A 20,477-nucleotide genomic window follows, 5' to 3' on the forward strand; every position below is an offset into this window, starting at 1 on the left:
GGGAGCTCTTCAGTCTCCTGTGCCTTGTGAGATGATGCACCAGCATCATGGCTTCTACCCACTAGATACCAAAGGCAGACCCTCCCAGTTATGACAACCAAATATGTCCTCAGACATTCCCCAAAGTCCCCAAATGGTGTGCGAGAAGGCAAAATTGCCTCAGTTGAGTGCTTACAACCTTAAGGGGTCCTTTTCTTAACCTCTGCAAGAATGAACTGTTGTCACTTTTTTCTGAATGTTTTCTAACGGGTTTCTAGATTTGGCTAAGTTTGAGGAAAACCTACCTCTACCTATTAATTAAAAAAACAAAAAACAAAAAACAAAAAACACAAGTCATCTTACTTTACTGTTGTTTCAAAGCTTTGTCAAATATTCCTCAAGTGTCTTGTCAAGTGTCAAGAACTTAGTGTGATCAATAGTACTTTTATCATAAGATTTAATGAAAAGTCTGGGATTCTAAGATCTCACATCCCTGATTATTATCTTTTAGGAGAGTCCGAGAAACAGAAATTTCAATATGGGGAAGAACAAAGACACTGGATAGAATGTGAATAATCTGAGATCAAAATCCTCATATTTAGAAAAAAATTATAAAGCCAGAATAAACAAGGGACCTAACTATGAGCAGCTGTAGTTGTTTAGGAAGTGTTTTATTTTGCTTTTAATTCTCCAGTTAAATCCTAAACTCTTTGAACATTGAGACTCTGTCATGTATTTCTTAGAATGAAAATAAAGAACATACTTTGTGTCTCTATTATGGATTCTTAGTAGGCATTGTGTGTTGTGTGTTGAATCTTATTCTTTTTTTTTTAATATTTTATTTATTTCTTTGACACACAGAGATCACAAGTAGGCAGAGAGGCAGGCAGAGAGAGAGGAGGAAGCAGGCTCCCCGCCAAGCAGAGAGCCCGATGCGGGACTCGATCCCAGGACCCTGGGATCATGACCTGAGCCAAAGGCAGAGGTTTTAACCCACTGAGCCACTCAGGTGCCCCTTGAATCTTATTCTTGAAGCTAAAAACCCAGGTACTGTGTTCAAGCAAATGTGTAAATTCAGACTCACATATTAAAGAGGCAAAATGGGCCCAGGGTGGCTCAGTTAGTTAAGCGGCTGCCTTCGGCTCAGGTCATGATCCCAGAGTCCTGGGATCGAGCCCGCATCAGGCTCTCTCTGTCAAATAAATAAATAAATGAAATCTTAAAAAAATAATAATAAAGTGGCAAAATAGAAATCGTGTTGTCCAAAGCTGGTAGGAAGACAGGCCCATAACCACAGCTTCCACAAAAGCCACAACAGGTGGCTGCTTATCCCAAGAATTAGCTACAGGAGAGCGGGGACAGGTGCTCCCTTTGAGATGTGCGCTGGACCTCAGGGTGAGAAATCGACTGTCTGGCTCATTTGGAAGCAAGGCTTTTCCCCATTGCTTTGGCTAAAGTGTACGTTTTGTTTCTTGTCTCTCCCCAGTTTATTTGAAGAAGAGATAATGTCTTATGTGCCTCCACATGCCTTACTGCACCCCAGCTACTGTCAGTCCCCACGTGGCTCCCCCGTGTCCTCTCCCCAGAACTCACCAGGTAAGGCCGCCTGTTGTGCCCAGTGAGTCCTCTGAGAAGCGTACCCTACGACCAGATGTTTTATCCTTCGTAAAGGACGCTAAAGGAGCGCTTGGGTACGTCGTCAGTGTGGGCACGGGTACATGTTCTTCGGCACTTAAAACTGGTTTGTCCCCATGACCATTCATTTGGACAGGAAGATAATGACTTTCCAGAAAGAGAGGATAAATGTTAGCAGTGTGATATCCTCAGATGCAGGATTTGCTTTCCATTATGTTACGTAGTGTCTAATCTATCCTGGAAAGTATTAGGACACAAAATACTATGTTAGCTTTTGGACTGAAACAAATCTTGGTTCGGAGACAGATTCAAATAAAAAGAAATGTCTACTTTCCAGAAATAATACAGAATTAACAGTAGTTTAATGGAGTTCGATAGGTTTTTCCTGCAGTAATGACTAACTACATTAGATAGGAAGACTAGAGACACAGAGGCAGCTAAAACATGTTGACAGATAAAACAAACTAAAATATTTAAGTTCAAAATCCTTTTGAAGGACATCTGGTGTGAATGAAGGTGTGAGTGGATGATGGGATGAAGAAATGATAGAAAATGCAGCTTAGGAAGTAAGTTTTTTAAAAAGAAAATAGTTATAACGTTGACAGAGCATTAGCTATGTATTATTTACGCTTTAATAGCTATCAGAATTTAAAACTGTTTTAATAGAAATCTAAGCACTATTATGCATCACTCAAAGCTCCTCTGTAGTCTTTGATGTATGACTTGTTTTCACAAATCCTATGTTAATGAAGCTAAAGCCTAATTGAATACCACAAACAGGAAAAGGTCTATTAATTTGTTCTTTTAACAGATTTATTGAGCATTCAACTATGATCCAAGCACTGAGTTAGACTCCAGTGCTACAATGATGAATAACGCAGTCTCTGCCTTTGAAGGATTCATGGTGGGACAATGAGTCAGCAAATGACTCTGTAAAGCCGTGTGGTTGGTTCTGTAAGGAGAGGTATGGGAACTCCGATTTGGGAACTGTTCTTCCTTCAAGATCGGCAGTGGGTGTTTGGGGATAAAGAAAACAGACACGGTGGGAGCCTTGAAGGATGATGAAGGTGGGCCGGAGCAAGAAGGGTGTCCTCAGCGAGCGAGCGGTATGACCTCGGCCTCAGAAGTGTGAGAGAAGTTTAGGGCCAATTAATAGCTACGAGCAAGAGCAAGTTCTCAAAGCTCAGGTTGGAAAGATAGGCTAGGGCCGCTTGGTCGTTGAAGCCTTAGTTTGTCGTCCATATGGAGCCACGGAAACTTTGCAAACAGAAGAATATCCTGTTTTCCAAGGAACAGTTCGGTGGCAATAGGGACGATGGTTTAGAAGACGAGATAATGGAGTCTGAGAAACCGCTTGGGAGGCTGTTGTGTTAATACAGGTGTTGTGTTAACGCAGGTTAATACGAGGACCTGCTGAAGGGCTAGACTAGAAGTGTTGGAGAAATAGGAATTAGTTCAAAGGGTACGTAGGATATAGAGACTCAGGACTCTGAGTCCAAGTAGGGAAGATTCTGAGGTCAAGGCAGATTCTGAGGTCCCCAACACCTAGACTACCAGGCAGATGGCAACACCATTTACCAGGGAAGGAAAAAGATTAGACTGAAAAGGAGGGGTTGGAGGAGTTTAGTTTTGAGCATGGTTTGTTGAGGACTCTCAGAACCATCCAACTAGAGATACCGAAGACAAATGGAAAAGACAGTCATGGAGCTCAGGAGAGGCTGGTGGCTCAGCATATAGGTATGCTGGTAGCAGTTGAAACCCAGGGCAGATTGGAGGAGCCAGGGAGGACAAGCCCATGGAAAGAAGAGAAAACAGAGGACGGTAACATGAGGAACTCCAGTATTTCAGGGACGGGCTGAGAAAGAGGAGCCAATGAAGCAAAGCGGGCCAGTGGATTTTGGAAGAGAATCCGGAAGGTCTTTTCAGGGAAGCCAGGCTTCAAGGAGTAGAGAGTGGGCCAAATCCTCAAAGCATTCAAGAAGGATGAGTCCTGGGAAGAGGCCACTGGATCTGAAAGTCACGAAGTTATAAATGGCCTTTTCTAGAGAAGTTTCTATGAGATAAGAGGTTATAAACTAGAATGTGACCACTTGCAGAGTGATACAGGATGTGAAAGTAGAAGCCAGAAGTGTAGAATATTCTTTTTAGGAAGTATGGGGATGAAAAGGAAGGAAACTTGGACAGTATTTAGAAGGAGAAGATGGGTTAAGGAAGAGGTTTCAGGATAGGGAAATTGAGCATGTGTGTGTGTGTACAGAGGTCAGAAGATGTGGGTGGAAGGAAACTAGTTTGTCGAAGCAGCAAACCACAGACCCATGGAAAGGCAGGACACTGGAGACAGGAGTGAAGGTCAACTTTGGAACAAAGCAGGGACACATATTTTGATGATCCAGGATGAAAAGAAATAAATATATGACACTTCAGCTGAGTTTCAAGATGTAGGGGGAAAATTAGTGGAATTTGGAGGCAGCCTCAGTCTTTACCAACGGTCTGTGTCTCTGGGCAGTTGACTTCCTTCCCTGAACTTGAATGTGATTTTCTATAAAATGGAAATAGGAGCAATCACCTCCCACGGACTCTTGGGGGAGCACGCTTGCCTGCTGCTTGCAGCACAACAAGCATCCGATAAGTATTAATTTATCCCTTTTTTCTTTCTTTCTGGAAATCTGATCCTGAGAAGTATAGTCTGTCAATGTTCAAGCATTAATAACCAAAAAATGGGAAGTCATTTCTCCCTGATTTGCAGAAGCTCCTGCCTGAATATTTAATCATTCTGTCTGGTCTTTATCTTAGTTAGATCCTATGATGAAGTTCAAATGGGTTATTCCTTTACCTGATGCTTTGTGGTTAAAGGAATGAAGCCTTGTGGATTTTTGCTCATTTCAGTCAAGGCTGTCCTGCCTGGGGCTTTTCTTTTTTTTTGTTGTCCCTCCCCAAGAAAGAGGTAGATTAACAGGTTCTGTCCCTTTCCAAGCCCTACAAAAACATGTGCTCCTGGGGACTGGCTAATCATTCTTTGAGACTATAGGAACATTTTAAAGGGTGACTAATCATTTAGCATCACAAAGGAACATGAGTAATCTCTGATGGTAGTAAAATGCATTCTGGAAGCACATTTAGAGTCCAACATTTTCCAAAGAGATGTAGAACCCAAATATATCTAAATTGCTAGCAGCGTTTGTGGTGGTTTTAATTTACAGGGAGAATCATCTCCACATTTTTGGCCTATTCGATTTCAGGGGCTCTATTTGATCTTGAAATTGGGATGAACTGCCTGATACCAATGGAAGTTATTGTAACTGATTCCACATGATCTTACAAGGCCAAGACTAGCTAAAGTCATTTGCCCTGTGGAGTGACCTTCTGATTCTTGGAGTACGAAAGCATCTCCTTCAACCACTTTCCTGAAGCTTTTTTGTGAAAAGCATTTTGGATGTTTTAGAGTGGTCTATTCTTCCTTCTTGTGACTAGCATTTCATCCCTTTTAGTGGTATGAGCATAATACTGTGAAAATTACGACAGTAACAAATTCGAATGATCTTTCAGAATGCCTTGGGATCGGTAAACTTTCCATACTTTTCCTTATTTGAGCACATTTACTTTTTCAAGTGCAGTGGAGAGAGGGGCTTTGGAAACTCTGACTTGCTGCTTTTTGCAGCTGTTAGAAAGCTCACCTAAAATTGGTCAAAATTTTGGAATGTGAAGGTTTGTTTTTCTAGGGCCGTTATAATGCCAATCCTGACCTTAGCTGTGCCAGAAGGGGAAAATCTCTCCAAACACCATATGCCAAATATGGGACCCAGAAGTTTATTTAAGGACCTTTTGTAAGTCCACATTTCTAGGAATTTAAATGCAATAACACTTAATTTATCTAATATTATTGGAGATGTGCTCACATATGTGAATTTTCCGTGTAACCAAAGCTATGACTAAGTGTCAGAGAATTTAACCCACCATTTACTGAACTCTCACAAATACGTTATCTTTCTCCCTGCTTTCCTATACACAGTGCATTAAAGGTGTTTCAGGTTTGGGGGATCATCGTACAGAGCTGTTACAGCTTGACTAAAACTGGACTATCTGGAAGCTAGGTGGGCACCAGGTCACACGCAACAGGGTTAAACAGACCAGAGAGCACTGAAGAGCCATGTGGTTCTTCGCTGAAAGTCGTCTTGAGGCCTGGGATATGCACAGTGAGACCCTGTAGGGCCCTCTTTCCCTCTCTTTCTCCCCTGAAAGTCAGCATCGTGGCTGCTGCTTCTGTCATCTCCTGCTCTTTTGTCTTTCTGTCTCTCTTTTCCTCCCATCTTTGCACACTTCCCCCATCTTGCCCACCATCCCTGAAGTAGCTTCATGCGGTTGACCCTTGAACACTGCGGAGGCCAAGGGCGCCAACCCCCCGTGAGGGAAAAAACCTGCATATGACTTCTGACTCCTCCAAAACTCAGCCACTGCCAGCTGACTGTTCCCAGGAAACTTACCACAACATGAACAGTCAGTTAGGTCCATACAAACGTTTCGTATGTTGCATGTATTTCATACTGCATTCTTACAATAAAGCAAGCTAGAGAAAATTTTATGAAGAAAATCATAAGGAAGAGAAAATACTACAGTTCTGTACTGTATTTATTAAAAGAAAATGCACATCTAAGTGCAGCCATGCAGTTGAAACCGTGTTGTTCAAGGATCAACTGCACTTGTGTTTAGAAAAAGTGTTACTTCTCTTTGCTCAGCCCCACAAAGATGAACTAGGAAGCAAACAGTGCAGATGCAGGATGTCCCTGGGTGGGTGGAGATGGGGAAGCTGTGATTCCAGAGACTGAAAGACGGCCAAATACTGCCTGTGCCGTGATATACGGGTGTTTTTAAATTTTATTGTTGTTGTTAGGCTCCCTTGTCCGCCCATCCCTAAGGCTGTAAGAGAATGCCCGTCATTGGTGTGCCTTGCAGTTTCCCCCTTTAATTTATTGCTTCTGATTTGCAAGGTCTAAAAAATCAGCTTATTACATTGCTTTTAAAAAAATAAATGGTGTGTAAATGAGGGGTGCCTGGGTGACTCATTTGGTTATTTCCTCTTTTCAGCTCAGGTCATGATCTTGGGGTCCAGGGATGGAGTCCCGCATCAGGCTCTTTGCTCAGTGGGGAGTCTGCTTCTCCCTCTTCCTCTTCCCCTCCCCCTGTTCATGCTCTCTCTCTCTCTGTCAAGTAAATAAATAAAAGCTTAAAAAAAAATAAACAGTGTGTAAATGGAAACATCAGCAAGCTCAAAACAGTGACCTAGAGCCTTTCACTACTCTTAGAGAATAAGGCACAAATGCAAAAACTTTGGTAATTGTGCTTTGGGTCAGCCATTGTGGAGGTGTTTCTTTCCCCTTAATTTTAATTATTGAGCTATGTTCCAGAAGACCGAGTCTTCCAGAAATTATTATAATGCTTGATGGTTTGTTCACTAACAGGGAATTATTAAAAAAAAATAATAAATTTTTTAAGAAGTTGTAGAGATGATTTTTAGAAAGTGAACCAGGAGAGAAGTAGGCTTCTGAGCTACCCCAGTCAGAGGCCAGAGCCATGCTGGATTAGGCCAAACTCCATCCCACCCAAAGCAGAGTGAGGGCCAGTCACCAAAGCCATCTCAGATCTTGGTGGCACATCTAGAATCCAAAACACCCAGACTTCCTAGTGATTTGATGCCAGAATATTTCTCCTATGCCCTGAAGCATTTTGTCAGGTAGAATTCTTTAGTTTGTATATGATTATACAATTTCATAATGATAAATGGAAACAGTATCCTACTATTATCATACTTCAGGTCTGCCTAGCAATGATAAAGGAAAAAACCTAATATCTGTTACTAAAAATTTTCCTGCGAATAATTAACATAATGCTGACCACCCATGAAGTCAGCCATTTATTTGATTACTTCCTAAATGTAACACGGACTATTTTGTATCTGATTTCCTTTTTTTCTTCTTTTTAAAAGATTTTATTTATTTGATAGAGATCACAGGTAGGCAGAGAGGCAGGCAGAGAGAGAGAGAGGAAGGGAAGCAGGCTCCCTGCTGAGCAAAGAGACTGATCCAGGGCTTGATCCCAGGACCCTGAGATCACGACCCAAGCTGAAGGCAGAGGCTTAACCCACTGAGCCCCCCCAGGCGCCCCTGACTTCCTTTTTTTAAGACCATAAGGTTACTCTCTCTATAGCAGTATCCTAAAACTTTACTTTTAGTTAGGGTTCCCATACAGTGCTATTAGTTCAATCTTCCAAGGTCATTTTTTATTTCTAAAGTGGAAGTAACAGCATTCTTGCCCTGGAATTTCTTGGCAGGGCACCCGACTTGCATTACGAACTTGACAAGGGCCAACAGCATAATTTATTGTAATTTTTATACCATGAAGTAATGTGTAAATGATTTTTTTTATAATAGAACTATTAGCAAAAGAATTTTTGCATCTAACAATTTCTGTCCCCAGAGTTTCTGTAATTGGATCTCTTCTGTAATTGAACCTAGAGCATAAATGGAGTCAGAGCTAGTTTATATTAGGTGTCCATATTGATAATGATGGAATGAATTGTGGCATTTCCCACATCCTTTTAAGCATCTCAAATTATACAGCAATGGTACATGTGCTTTTTTTTAAGCAATAAACTTTAGAGTCCTGAAAGATTTTCATTCAGTCTTTTGTTTTTCTTTTTTCTCTTCCCTATTAATAATCACCCTCTTGAAAGCTGACTCGTGACGGTGGATTTCTGAGCTATCTAGGTTTCCTAGCTTACAGGTTTCTCAGGCTGCAGGACCAACAGCCTGAATCTGCCACACTTGAGTGACCCTGTGCTATGCTGCCCTGTCCCTTAGCTGTCCAAGAGTGAGATCACGATCCTTCATGTTGCAAATGATGCCTTTCAGATACAGGGGAAGCATTGCCTCTGTGTCGGTCTCTGGATGTTCTCCAGATGTTTCATTGGTTGCATTTGCCCTTCCTGTAGGGGGTGACAGTTCTCAACCTTGACTGCATATTGGATTCATCTGGAGAGCTGCGTAAAACTCTTGTGCCTGCGTCCCGCCCCACAGATTCTGATGTAATGTCTTGGGTGTGACCTGAACATTGGGATTTTTTAGAGCTTCTTAAGTCAGTGAGGATTGAGAACCCACTGCGTAAGAGGGTTCTGTATCCTAGAGCTTTTAAGGTCAAGTTTATTTGTTTCCATTATGACGTAGATCTTAGATCTTTGGGTAAAAGATTCATAAACATGCAGACAGCTCTCTAGACGTATCTTTGATTGGTAGCTGATTTTATTAAAATCCATTCTTAATACCCCAACACATTTCCCCATGTCTTTAGTAATCACCTCTCTGCAGATAATGTCAGAAACAGCTAACTCACAAAGCATCCTGCTGCCCGAACTCGTTCAGTGCACAGATGTGGTCCTCATCTCTCACCGGAACCCCAGGACTGTGTTTTCAAGTGCCGGGGAAGGCGATCCACCTGAACGGCTCTCGTCCCCAGCACAGTCTGCAGAAAGCTTCACGGGCCCCGTCCACCAGCCTCTCCCACACTGCTCATAGGGTCCCGTAGACCCGGCTCAGGTCCCAGCTCCCACGCACCGGCACGTGATGTCAGCTTCCTTAGTCACCGAGTGGCGGTGCCGGCGAGGAGCATCATGCCGGTTTCGTAGGGTTCCCAGGATCCTGTCTGGAAAGCGCATGACTCTGTGCGCACCGCAGGCGCTTCACAAATGACAGCGGCTGCTGCTGTCTAAAGCTCGATGCTGCCGTCAGAGCTCCCCGTGTCTCTTCCCTACTTACTGTCTGTTGGCAGCTCTTATTTCATGTTGTGCACGCTTCTCCGAGTCACCGCAGTCCCCTCACGCCTGCAGGGCTGCCCCGACTCCCGGCCAGGTCGCCCCCCGCAAAACGCCTCCTCCCCTTCCCGCCCTGAATCCACCCAACACACGCTGAAAACCCCTGCTTTAAAAAACACCATGGGTTTGTAACTGCCTCGCTCAGGATCCTCTAACGTCTTCCCACGGCTCACCGCCCCATACTCAAACTCCTTAGCTGGGTTTTTAAAAATTCTTCACATAATTTGGCTCCAACCCTCTGAGGAAACTTCCCAGTGACTCCGCAGCACTCCCCTGTGCTCTGGGTCAGTCTCCTGGGGGGGGGGGGGGCCTTCCAGACAAGCCTGCGGGGCTTCTCCCACTGCCCTGCCCCGTGTAAGATGCAGATCCTCCTCTGTTTACAAGGCCTGGCCCCCATAAAGCCCTCTCCTTGGGGCCTTTTCCATCTTGATCTCTACTTATCCTCATTTGCCATGACTTTTCTGGAACACTGATCCCAAATGCAAAGACCGAGGGGGGCCAAGCCATTGGTATCATTGAGTGGTTGTGGCACATACTTCATTTAATGGAACAGCTGCCCAATGTGGCCCTAAGGAAAGTGCAGGCCAGCTGTTGCAAGAGCTCCCATGAGATCTTCAAGAGAAAATCTGTTTTGTTTTTTACTTGAAATCTCCTAATTTTTAAATGTTGGAATTTAATTTAAAATCTTTAAAAACAATTGTATCTTTAAAAACAATAGGTCATCAGGGCTGGGTACAGCCCAAGTCTATGTGGTTTTGTCCCCTGTGCTTTATAGTTAGTCCACCTCCTAGTTTAGGACTTAATTATCTATCTGATTGTTTGATTTGTTTTATTTCTGTCTTCGCAACCAAAATATCCACTTCAGCAGTCCTGCCTTACTCATTTTGAGCATACGCTGCTGACTCTGACACAGTGTTAGCAATGAACAGTAATCACTTAGTTGACTCATTAAAGAAATATTTAATGAGCTTATGTGGTATGTAATGCACACGACTTCACAATTTCTGTTTTCCAGTCCCATTCATTGTGTTGCAAAATATTTCATGGAAATGTGCAGTGTTTTTGTCATGGCTCTGCGTCTGATTCCCATATTTATCATCCATTTTTTTGTCCCAGTTTGTTGGTTAGTCACCCTGTGGTACAAAGCTAGACTTTTCTGCAGAAAGAGGAACAAACTGTGTTACTTTTACAAGTTATTAATGAAACCTACTGTTGGATGACATATGAAACATCTTTAGATTATCTGCGGATGATCCTAGCGCTTGGTACATATTAAAAGTGAGCAAATCGCACTAAATCGCACTATTTATTCTTTGTGAAGCCTAAAAGCATGTGAGTCTACAGTTATGCCAGAATTATCTGTTTATATCAAGATTATTCTACCCTACAATCGAAAATGTATGTGATTAATTAAGTCTGAAATAATTCTTATAGTGCATATCTAAGAATCATTTTGTACATTTTGTTCATTTTCATGGTGCAAAGTCTGGAAAGGCACTGTTCTTGGTTTATACACCACATACTTTCACATTGTAATTTCCTATCTAATTGCCGTGATATCATCTCAGCAGCGAGCAGAGGGAGATATTTCACCCTGAACAGTTACCATTAGACATGAGTCATTCTGTTTGACTCCTATGACTTGGGACTGAAAAGGGAAACATATTTGACACACATGGGCACCATTGTAACGATGCAGACAGGATTGTTGTTCTCAACCAAAATGCCACACAGCAATATATGTAAGACTTCGGGTCAGCTCTGCTAGAACCTCCGACGTGGGGAGGTGAAAAGCGAAGCCGCTGAATTAATTGTGTCCTTTCCCTTGTCGCCTGTGGCCTCAGCCCCCGGCAGTATTTTGTCACGGTGATGTGTCGAACAGCGGGACATTGCACAGACCCAGACCTTCTCTTTTTGTGGTTTGCCGCAGGTACTCAGCGTGCCAATGCCCGCGCCCCAGCCCCTTATAAGCGAGACTTTGAAGCCAAACTAAGGAACTTTTACAGGAAGTTAGAGACAAAAGGATATGGACAAGGCCCGGGGAAATTAAAGTAAGTCAAAGTACAGACCTCAGGGCTGGGTGACGGCGAGGAGATGGGATGCCGTCGGGAGCGCCGAACGGATCGTAATTTGGGATCACAGCCTTTGTTGTAGCCGCTGTAATTACTGTGGCCTGTGGCAGTTACAGGCTCATCTATGACAGAGTTCTGGAATTAAGCACCATTCAGCTTAAGGTTTTAAAACAAACACCATGTTCCCTGTAAAAATATAGGCAAAATAAAAAGCTAATTTGTTTCTCCTGAAAAGTGCCTCTCTGTTCACTTACAGTGTTATTTGTTAGATAAAAAGCTGGCACGGTGTCCTCTACGGCGCAACACTGTCTCCTGACCTGACCTGAGTGTGGGAACACTGCTCAGCTCTGTTTTATTCCGTGGAATAAGCTTCTCTTGTCCAAAGAACTATGTCATGACTGTTGTTTCTGCCTTTCTTTCCCCAACTTGAACGAGGAAATTTAAACATCGTCCTGTTATCTGGCCTAGAATTGTTTTCATTCCCTACTTCCCTATCCTTCCTTTATCCCACCTCCACCCCTGCCTCATGTGCCCACTAGAGATCCCTGTGCCCCCGGAGAGAGGTCAGGGGAGGAAGGGTCTCCACAGCCACACTGCGAAGAGGTCCAGGGGTGGTCTCACGGCTCCCCAGTCAGGGCTCCCCCGCAGAGGGGTTGGCTCAGGTGTATTCTCAGGTCCCGATTTCCTTACCCTTCAGCACACGTCGGCCTGCCCAAGCACCCACCTCTGCGAGCTTTGCCTGTCTCACCCTTCACTTAAGAAGGTCTGGAGGAGCGCCTGGGTGGCTCAGTCGGTTAAACATCCGACTCTTCATTTCAGCTCAGGCCTTGATCTCAGGGTCATGAGTCCAAACCCCACACTGAACTCCATGCCTAGGCAGAAAGACTACTTAAGAACAAACAAAAAAGGGGATCAGAAGCTCAGCTTTCCCTGTGTCCAGCCTCCCTATCATTTCCCTTTCCATGACTATTTGCACTGAAGGCAAATGTCAGCCGCTTCAGGATGACTTTCATTATGATCATCACAAGTGGATTAATGGGCCACAAGTATCATTCATTTGTAGCTGTCACTTGGGGAATCTCAGATTCACTTAATTTAAAAATTAAATTAAGCACAGGCATAAACCTGACAGCTTTGGAGAACATGGGGAGGTTTGGTTTGTTGTTTTTCCTTTTTTTTTCCCTCTCCTGGTGCACACAGTCATCTCTGTGCATACTTAGTAATTGAATTCCTTGTCTAGGTGCCTTCACGCTTAAAACATGACCTCATCGGGTTGTCCTTCCTTAGTAAACAAAAGTTTTGTGTTTGTATTGTTTTAAAATCGTCTTCCTTCGGGGATAAATTCTTTTGACCATTCAGAAAGAGCTGGGGACTTGTTTTTATATGTCGTAGGTGGGGTGCTTTGCTCACCAACAATTCACTTAAGGTAATTTTTGCTTCTGCTGTTAAGAGTTCAAGACAAATAAGCATTATTGCAGCCAGAAGTGTATTAAGTCGCCCCCCTTTCACCCGGTTAACCATGGGAAATGAGAAGGGGATCAAAAGTGCCCAGTTCTAGAAAGATAAGGATTAGGAAATAATCTGTTTTTCACATTGTCTTTTTATGGACAGGTTAATTATCAGAAGAGATCACTTACTGGAAGATGCTTTTAATCAGATCATGGGCTACTCCAGAAAAGACTTGCAGAGAAATAAGCTATACGTCACATTTGTCGGGGAGGAAGGGTGAGTAGAACAGAGAAGCGGCATGTGGAGCTCGGGCTGGGCTGCGGAGGCCTGTGTCACCACATGGTCATGGTCGCTGCGGCTGCCTGAGACAGGAAACCACGCTGGCAGGAAATGCCATTCTCAGACGCATAAACCTCTCAACTTTTTTTTTTCTTTTCTTTCTTTCTTTTTTCTTTTCCTTTCTTTTTTTAATGGCTTTCTCTGTTTTTTAAATCATTTGACAGAGAAATTATTTGGTAAATACTCATAACTATAGCTCATTTTTGAGAGCAGAAGTTTGGTTGGGTTTCTTCTCTCTACATCTCCTTCTTAAAGGGGAAAAAGTGGGGCATTGAGGGAAAAAACAAGGGTTGAATTCTAATGTCTGTGATGGTTTTATCTGTGCTGGGTGTGAGTAGAACAGCCTTCACCTGTTAAATAAGCTCCGTATTGGAATCAAGTTAGAATCCTGCTCTGCTACCAGGAAGCTTCTACAGCAGTAATTCCTGGGCCTCGGTTCTTATTTCTCTGTTGCCAGCTTTTCTCTTTTTTTGGTGGGGGACAGCAACATGCCTACCAAAATAACAGCCTGCCCTAGACCAGCATCTCTGGCTTTCTGCGAGTCTTCCATGAGTGCACTCATGGAGATAAGGGTTCAGGAATGAAGGAGCAAAGAATCCTGCACGCTTTTTACTGCATCTGAATAAACACAGCCATTCTCATATAACTCTCGGGAAGGTGACAGCTCTCCTCTTGTCCAGACCCCTCCTCCTTGCTCATTTCAGATCTGAGTTTCGAGTCTCAGCACCTCCTTTGTAACCCAGCCATCAGTACAGCAAATTTAAAAAGTTCTACATGATGGCCTGAACTCTGGTTGTCTTATTGACTCTTAATTTGGATCATTTTAAAGCTACCGTTCTCGGTCCTGCCTTGGAATGAAGTATATTAGATTAAAGACTCTTAGGACTAACATCCAACAAATGCAGCCATTCAGCATATGGTTACTTTGAAGGCTCCCAAGTAAAAGTAATTTGCAGGTGCTAATGGAACTAGATAGCAGTAAAATCAGGACTCTTTCATCCGGGACTCTTGGGCCAGCACTGGATAGAGGTAAAACTGTTGAACTCTGGTCTTTCAGAACTTTTTCCTACCCAAGGATCTTGAATATTCCAGCGGACTGATAACCCCTGCTCTCGTCACATATTCTGTGTATAATGTCCCAGCTGGGCTTAGCTGAAAGTAGAATGTTATATGGGAAAACAGTACTGGGTAACAGAATTGGACAGAAGCTTGCCTGAGACTTGTTTTGGTTAGTGAAGGGCCGCAGTGGGCTTCTAGCTTATGCTAGCTTATGCTACTGATGCAGGTGTACAACTGAAAATGAAGGCAGATGTTTTAAGCCAAGTCATAGGTGTGCGTGGAATTCCAGACATTTGCTTACGCAACCAGTCTCATTTGGGTGGGAATACTTTTCCTCCCCCAGAGCTCCAGCTGCTCTCCTTCTGTTTTGGACCATAGTTTGTTGAGATCTTACAGACGTAAGCAAGAGTCTTTGGAAGCCCTGGTACTTAAGTTTGAATAGAGCAGATGCTTATCATGCTCGATCATCCTAAAGTAGTCGCCCTGTGACCTGGACCGATGGCATCTGTTCCTAGACTGAGTATGGCTTGATACCTCTATCTGCTTGCCACCAATGTCCAGATGTTGCCTGTTTCCATCACCCGTCTCCTAGCTGTAACCCCAGAGGGAAAACAAGAGGGGGGCGCTTTGAATTTTGACCTCAGCCATACAGAACAGCCATAATCAAGCCCCTCTGCGTAAGGCCCTTTGAAGCTGGAGTAATAGGGTCAAGTAATTTCTGGTCTCATGGCTTTATCATGTCGATATTGTACCTAGAGATTATTAGATGAGACTACACTTTGCTACTAAGGCATTGAGAATACATAATGCTGTTTTGAAAGAATAAAATAGCACTCTTGCTGAAAAATGGAAACCTCAAAATAATATAAAATTAAGAAGTTATTTTAGACTTTGCCACCTTCTCAAACACATTGATTCCATTGCATTAAAATTAAGGATAATGTCATTTCTTTCTGGATTGTAATAACTAGCCAAAGTGAAAATCAACTTGCATTTTTCCATGGACCTATAAATGTGAAGTTGGGAGTTTTCTGTCACTTTCCCCTCATTAATTTTAATGCTCATGAAATGTGTCCCTTTGTAAGTTCTTCATGTCTAGTCCTAGTAATGGGTATTTAAAATATTTACACCCAGTGACTAGATCTTGGTTTGTAATATCATTCTTCAATAAAAGGAACTAGGACTCCTTGGGGAAATGACTGATTCTAGGATGGAACAGGAAATTTACGAGATGGGGCTTGAAGTGTCTTATAGTGTCAGAAAATAAAGAAGTGCTCAAAATTTCCACAATGATGAGGCTATGTCAGAGGGACTCAAGAGCCGATGGAAAGGTCTCCTAACTGTCTGAGCAAGAAAATGATTAAAGTAAATTTGGATTATAATTATAACCCAAAGTATAAAATAAATATCTGTACTAATATAAATATGTGATTAAATAAATAAATGAATAAATAAAGAGAAGACCAGTCTTCTGTGCTGGAGATTTCCAAACAATTCAGCATAACTCCTCACTCTGTAATTGCGGGTTGCACATAATGGCTTTCTTCCGATAGTACAGTTTGGGAAGGGGGAAAAGAAGCAAGTCCAGAATGGAGACACCTGACTAACTCTCAGCCAGGTGATCAAGGTTAAAGTCAGCAGTGATACATCATGCTAGGGTGTGGGCCCTTCATATGATGTGATGAAAATGGCACTTGGCCTCTAGAGTTTTTGTCCCCCAAACCCATAATATTAGTCTATTCATGAGAAGAACAATAGGTAAATCCAAGTGGAGGGACATCCTCTAAGATAGCTTACTGGTACACCTTCAAACTGTCACAGTCGTCAAAAACAAGGATAAGTCTGAGAAACTGGCACAGCCAGGAGAAGCCTAAGGAAACAGGACAATTAAATGTAAACAGGGTGTTTTGGATGTGCTCCTGGTACAGAAAAGGGACATTAGGTATAAAAATTAAGGAAATCTAAATGAAGTATGCATTTTAGTTAATACCTTAGTATCTGTTCATTAATTATAACTAATGTACTACATACGATGTAAGATGTTAATAAGAGGGAAACTGGGTATGACATATACAAGAATTCTCCATATTCTCTTTGCAACTTTTCTGTAAATAAAAAACTATTCTAAAATGAAACATTTACTGAAAGAAAGGATATAGTCAGGATTTGGGGGCGATTTAGGAAATGTTTCCCCGAACTTTTCTTATTTCCTTATTGGATAGTGAGTGGCTGCCCCCAGTAGAATTTGGGCACGTGTACACTTCCTTCTGCAGTGGAGGGCAGTAGAGCTATATAGAGAGAGAGAAACAGTTAATTTTGTGAAAAGTCCAAATTCGTAGGGGGAGTGGTGTATCTGTAGGGTAGTGTTTTGTGTTGCGGATGTCAAATTTATTTTCCTCTATGGGGGAATAATACTTTGCAATTCTTATTGGTACTGTCTCAGTGATGATATTCCCTACCTGTCATAATGAGGGTCTTTATTTACAATAGAGAAGTTAGGGCATAAAGGAAGGGGATTTATTTTTAAGAAAACTGTACCTGCCCGCACTCCCAAGAAAGTATGAACTAGCAGATTCATAGAGACACTTCAGCTCTGCTTTTGGCTGTCTCGTTGCATAGATCTGAAACACACATAAAGATTGTTCTGAAATGGAAGAGGAGAATCAAGAGAAATACGGGAAAATTTATAGTCAGAAATTTACCAGATGACTTACAAATTCCATGTAAGGCAAAATTAATCTCAGAGTAGGGGCTCCTGGGTAGCTCAGTTGGTTAAGCGACTGCCTTCGGCTCAGGCCATGATCCTGGAGTCCCGGGATCGAGTCCCGCATCGGGCTCCCAGCTCCAGAGGGAGTCTGCTTCTCCCTCTGACCTTCTCCCCTCTCCTGCTCTCTTTCACTCTCTTTATTTCAAATAAATAAATAAAGTCTTTTTAAAAAATCAGTCTCAGATTACTGGTGAAAGATACATTCACTTTTTAGGATATACATAGAGTTGTAGAGCCTATTATTGGAAGTGTATTAGTTGATAAGTAATTATTATTTTTTGCTAAAATAGAGCTTCATGTTATGCTTGGCTTTTTACAAAAAGTAGACAGTTGCTAAGCAAACTACTGTGATTTAATGTGGTCAGAACTGGGCGTTTTGTTCTGGTCATTACATTTTCCACCCAAGTTAATCTGGTTATCTGGCCTTGCACAGTGGGAAGGGAGGCAGGTCAGCAGTGACAGAATGGCTGGAAACTGAGTCATCTCGACAAAATGTGGTGGGAAATTACATGCCGTGACTGCCTCTCTCTGTTGGGCTTCTGTTTGCCTGGAAATTGCTTCTGTAGGAAGGAGGCCAATAGAGCACTGCATGTTCTCCAGCATACTATTTTCTTCTGAATTAAAAGCTCTAGCAACGAAAGCTCATGTGGGATCAAGACTTAGCTAGGTGGACTGTTGTGTTCTAATAAGGTGTCTTGGGCCATTAACTTCTCCGTACCCCAAGCAGTGAGGACATAAGGGCCTGGATAAGGAAAGGATGTTTACACCGTGACTGCCTCACCTCTTTGTTCCCTCCATGGCCAAATCTGCACAAGGCACCTTTCTTTAAGAAACAGTGAGTTCCTTATATGTAAGGTGCCATCTATTGGCATCGGTCGTCTGTCTCGCAAAACCACACTTTGACTAGGGAGGGGATGGGTGCCGTCGCCTCCCGCTCTGTTCTTAAACAGACGAGCTCCTTCTGTGATATTTCTCCTGAGACACCAATCAAAGTCACGAGGAGGATGAGATCTGGAACGGTCTGCCTGCATCTCCGCTATGAAATAACCAGCAGCTCTTACAGAGGACTGGTCTCATCCTTGCTAGAAGTTGTTTGGGGTCCTGAGTTTGACCATTTATTCCTCAAAAGTCTGTAAAGCTGCAAGTGAAACCTTATGGTCCTGCTTGTTTTCTTCCAAAAAGAGAGCTTTGCAGGCTAACCTCAGTAACCCAAACCTCGCCGAAGGGTGCTACCGTATCCAGACTTTGGCTTGACATCAGCAGGTAACACTTTGTTTGTCATATTAATTGCTTGCAAAATCCCTTACTCACCCAGCAGGCCTCCTTAAGTGGCTCAGGAACTCGGCCTTGCTGCTATAAATGTCTGACACTGAATCAGAAGATGAGTTGGTAGGCCTCATGTGCCTGAACCAGCTATTAAGAAAGCAAAGCGTTTTCTCTCTTCCAGAAAATTTATAGGAAACGATGATGTGACTTCCCAGCGCCTTCCTCTTCTTTCCTTCAGTGATTGACTTGCGTTGGAATACTTTGCTTTCAGTGATTTTTAGTTGAAAATGCAGAACAGGAGGCTACAGCGATAAAATCATTTTAACAAGTATTGGATACCGCTGACTGCTTGGGTGCTGGCGGCCCAGCAACGAGATGGTCGCTTAAAATGCTTTATCAGCATTTCATGGGCTCAGAACTCCACTGCCACCCTAAAGACATCTGTGCTGATTCCGAAATGCCCTCAGATGCAGCTGTGGTGTGGCTACACACCCGTTGTCTGGAGTTTCTGCACTTCCGGGCCAAGCCTTTGGCTCTGGAACCAACCAAACTGGCCAAACAGGAATGTAGCATACGATCCCGTGATCTGAGACATATGAACTATTTATGTGGAAGAGGTTCCTGAGACACGGTCACAGGGAGCACATGCACGAAACGCCCTGCCAGGACTATGCCTTCCTGAAGCGGGCGGACATACGTAATGTGTAACCCACGGCCCGGTCGGAGCTATGCATAAGCTTTGAATTATAATCAGATCAGACTTTAAAAACAGTCTTGGCTTTACACTGGCTCTGTCAGTGCTGCTAGAGTTAAAAAAAAAAAAAAAAAAAAAAAGCAGATAAAAACCTGAGCTGTTAGAGAAAATCCATTTTCCTCCTTGAGGAACTATTATTAACTTTGTTCTCTCTTGGGGGGAAAAAGGGTTTTATTTTTCAGTTTAAGACTTCAGGGAACGTTCACCTTATCTTCAGCAGAATCAGCTCTTACCATAAAGAACAAATCAGTGAGATCCATCTTTGTTGGTTTAACAACTGTATTATGAGAAGATAGGAGCCCTGGAAAGGACCAGACCAGGCTTTCTAGGTGTAGCTCACGGAGTGAATCCTGACACTGGTGCAAACTGAGCTGTCTTTCAGGGATTGGCATGACCTATTAGTGTCACTGAATCAGTACAGCCCCTGAAGGTGAGCTTGGGCAAAATTATTCTCTCTGCTAGATGTCGAATAACAATGTAAATTATGTTGATTTTCTTTAGAGAGCATCAGAGAGCTCCACTTACAGATTCAGCAGCAGATACTGAGCCCCTGTGGTGTGTCAGGCTTAAGGACTTGGGATACAGGGGGCGCTTGGATGGCTCAGTCCATTAAGCATCTGCCTTCAGCTGAGGTCTTGATCCTGGAGTCCTGGGATCCAGCTTCTGGGGCTCCCTGCTCTGCGGGGGGAGCCCGCTTCTGCCACTCCCCCTGCCTGTACTTTCTCCCTCTCTCTTTCTCTCTCTCAAGTAAATAAATAAAATCTTAAATAAAATAAAATAAAATAAAATAAAGTACTTGGGATACAGAAATGAGAAAGACACAGCCCCTGCCCTCAGTACAGTTACAGCCTAGATGTGCCAATAGGGGAGGCAGACGCCTAAATGGATTATTATAACACACTCTGATAAGAGCGGTATTATGAAAACACTGAGAATTGAAGCTCAGAGAAAACCTGCTATTTCAAACTGAATGCCACAGTTTAATTTTAAGCAGCTAAAGACTCATTTACTTATATCTGTTGTTCTTTATAAGAAAACTGACTCATAAAACTGGCCCATGTTTCAGCTGTCTGTGACCCTTATCTGTCACGTGCCTTGATGGTATCTGAAAGCCCCTGCAGGCCAGGGACCACTGTGGACCAGAGCTCGTTCACAGGCTCATGCTTAGTAGTTGGACCATTCTTAAGGTTGCATATATCCTAGGATATCGTAGTCATTGTATTGCCTGAAGGGGTCTTCACTGTAGAGGAGGGTTCAGAGGAAGCCAGGTATTTGAATAAAGTAGCATTTTCCCTC

General features: G+C 43.0%; 1 protein-coding gene and 1 long non-coding RNA gene across 6 annotated transcripts in view; one reads left to right on the plus strand and one right to left on the minus strand.

Annotated features, from left to right (window-relative positions):
* The window catches only part of HECW2 (HECT, C2 and WW domain containing E3 ubiquitin protein ligase 2), a 368,867-nt gene that overhangs the window by 313,662 nt on the left and 34,728 nt on the right, over positions 1 to 20,477 (plus strand). For all 4 annotated transcript variants that reach the window (XM_082689013.1, XM_082689011.1, XM_082689012.1 and 1 more), the window contains 3 exons: positions 1,466 to 1,575; positions 11,406 to 11,526; positions 13,159 to 13,272. In XM_082689013.1, the coding sequence (XP_082545139.1) occupies positions 1,466 to 1,575; positions 11,406 to 11,526; positions 13,159 to 13,272 (345 nt within the window). The remainder of the gene's footprint in view (positions 1 to 1,465; positions 1,576 to 11,405; positions 11,527 to 13,158; positions 13,273 to 20,477) is intronic.
* LOC309843528 lies at positions 10,416 to 20,423 on the minus strand. 2 transcript variants are annotated; one of them, XR_014300181.1, is made up of 5 exons: positions 18,473 to 20,423; positions 16,933 to 17,015; positions 12,238 to 12,435; positions 11,545 to 11,733; positions 10,416 to 10,631 (listed from the first exon to the last, which is right to left on the minus strand). It is a non-coding gene; the product is annotated as an uncharacterized lncRNA (long non-coding RNA). The 2 variants fall into 2 exon arrangements; XR_014300182.1 differs by lacking the exon at positions 12,238 to 12,435 and having other exon boundaries at positions 18,473 to 20,383.

This window comes from Mustela nivalis, assembly GCF_964662115.1.
Source record: "Mustela nivalis genome assembly, chromosome: 11".
In the NCBI taxonomy this organism is placed as follows: Eukaryota; Metazoa; Chordata; class Mammalia; order Carnivora; family Mustelidae; genus Mustela; species Mustela nivalis.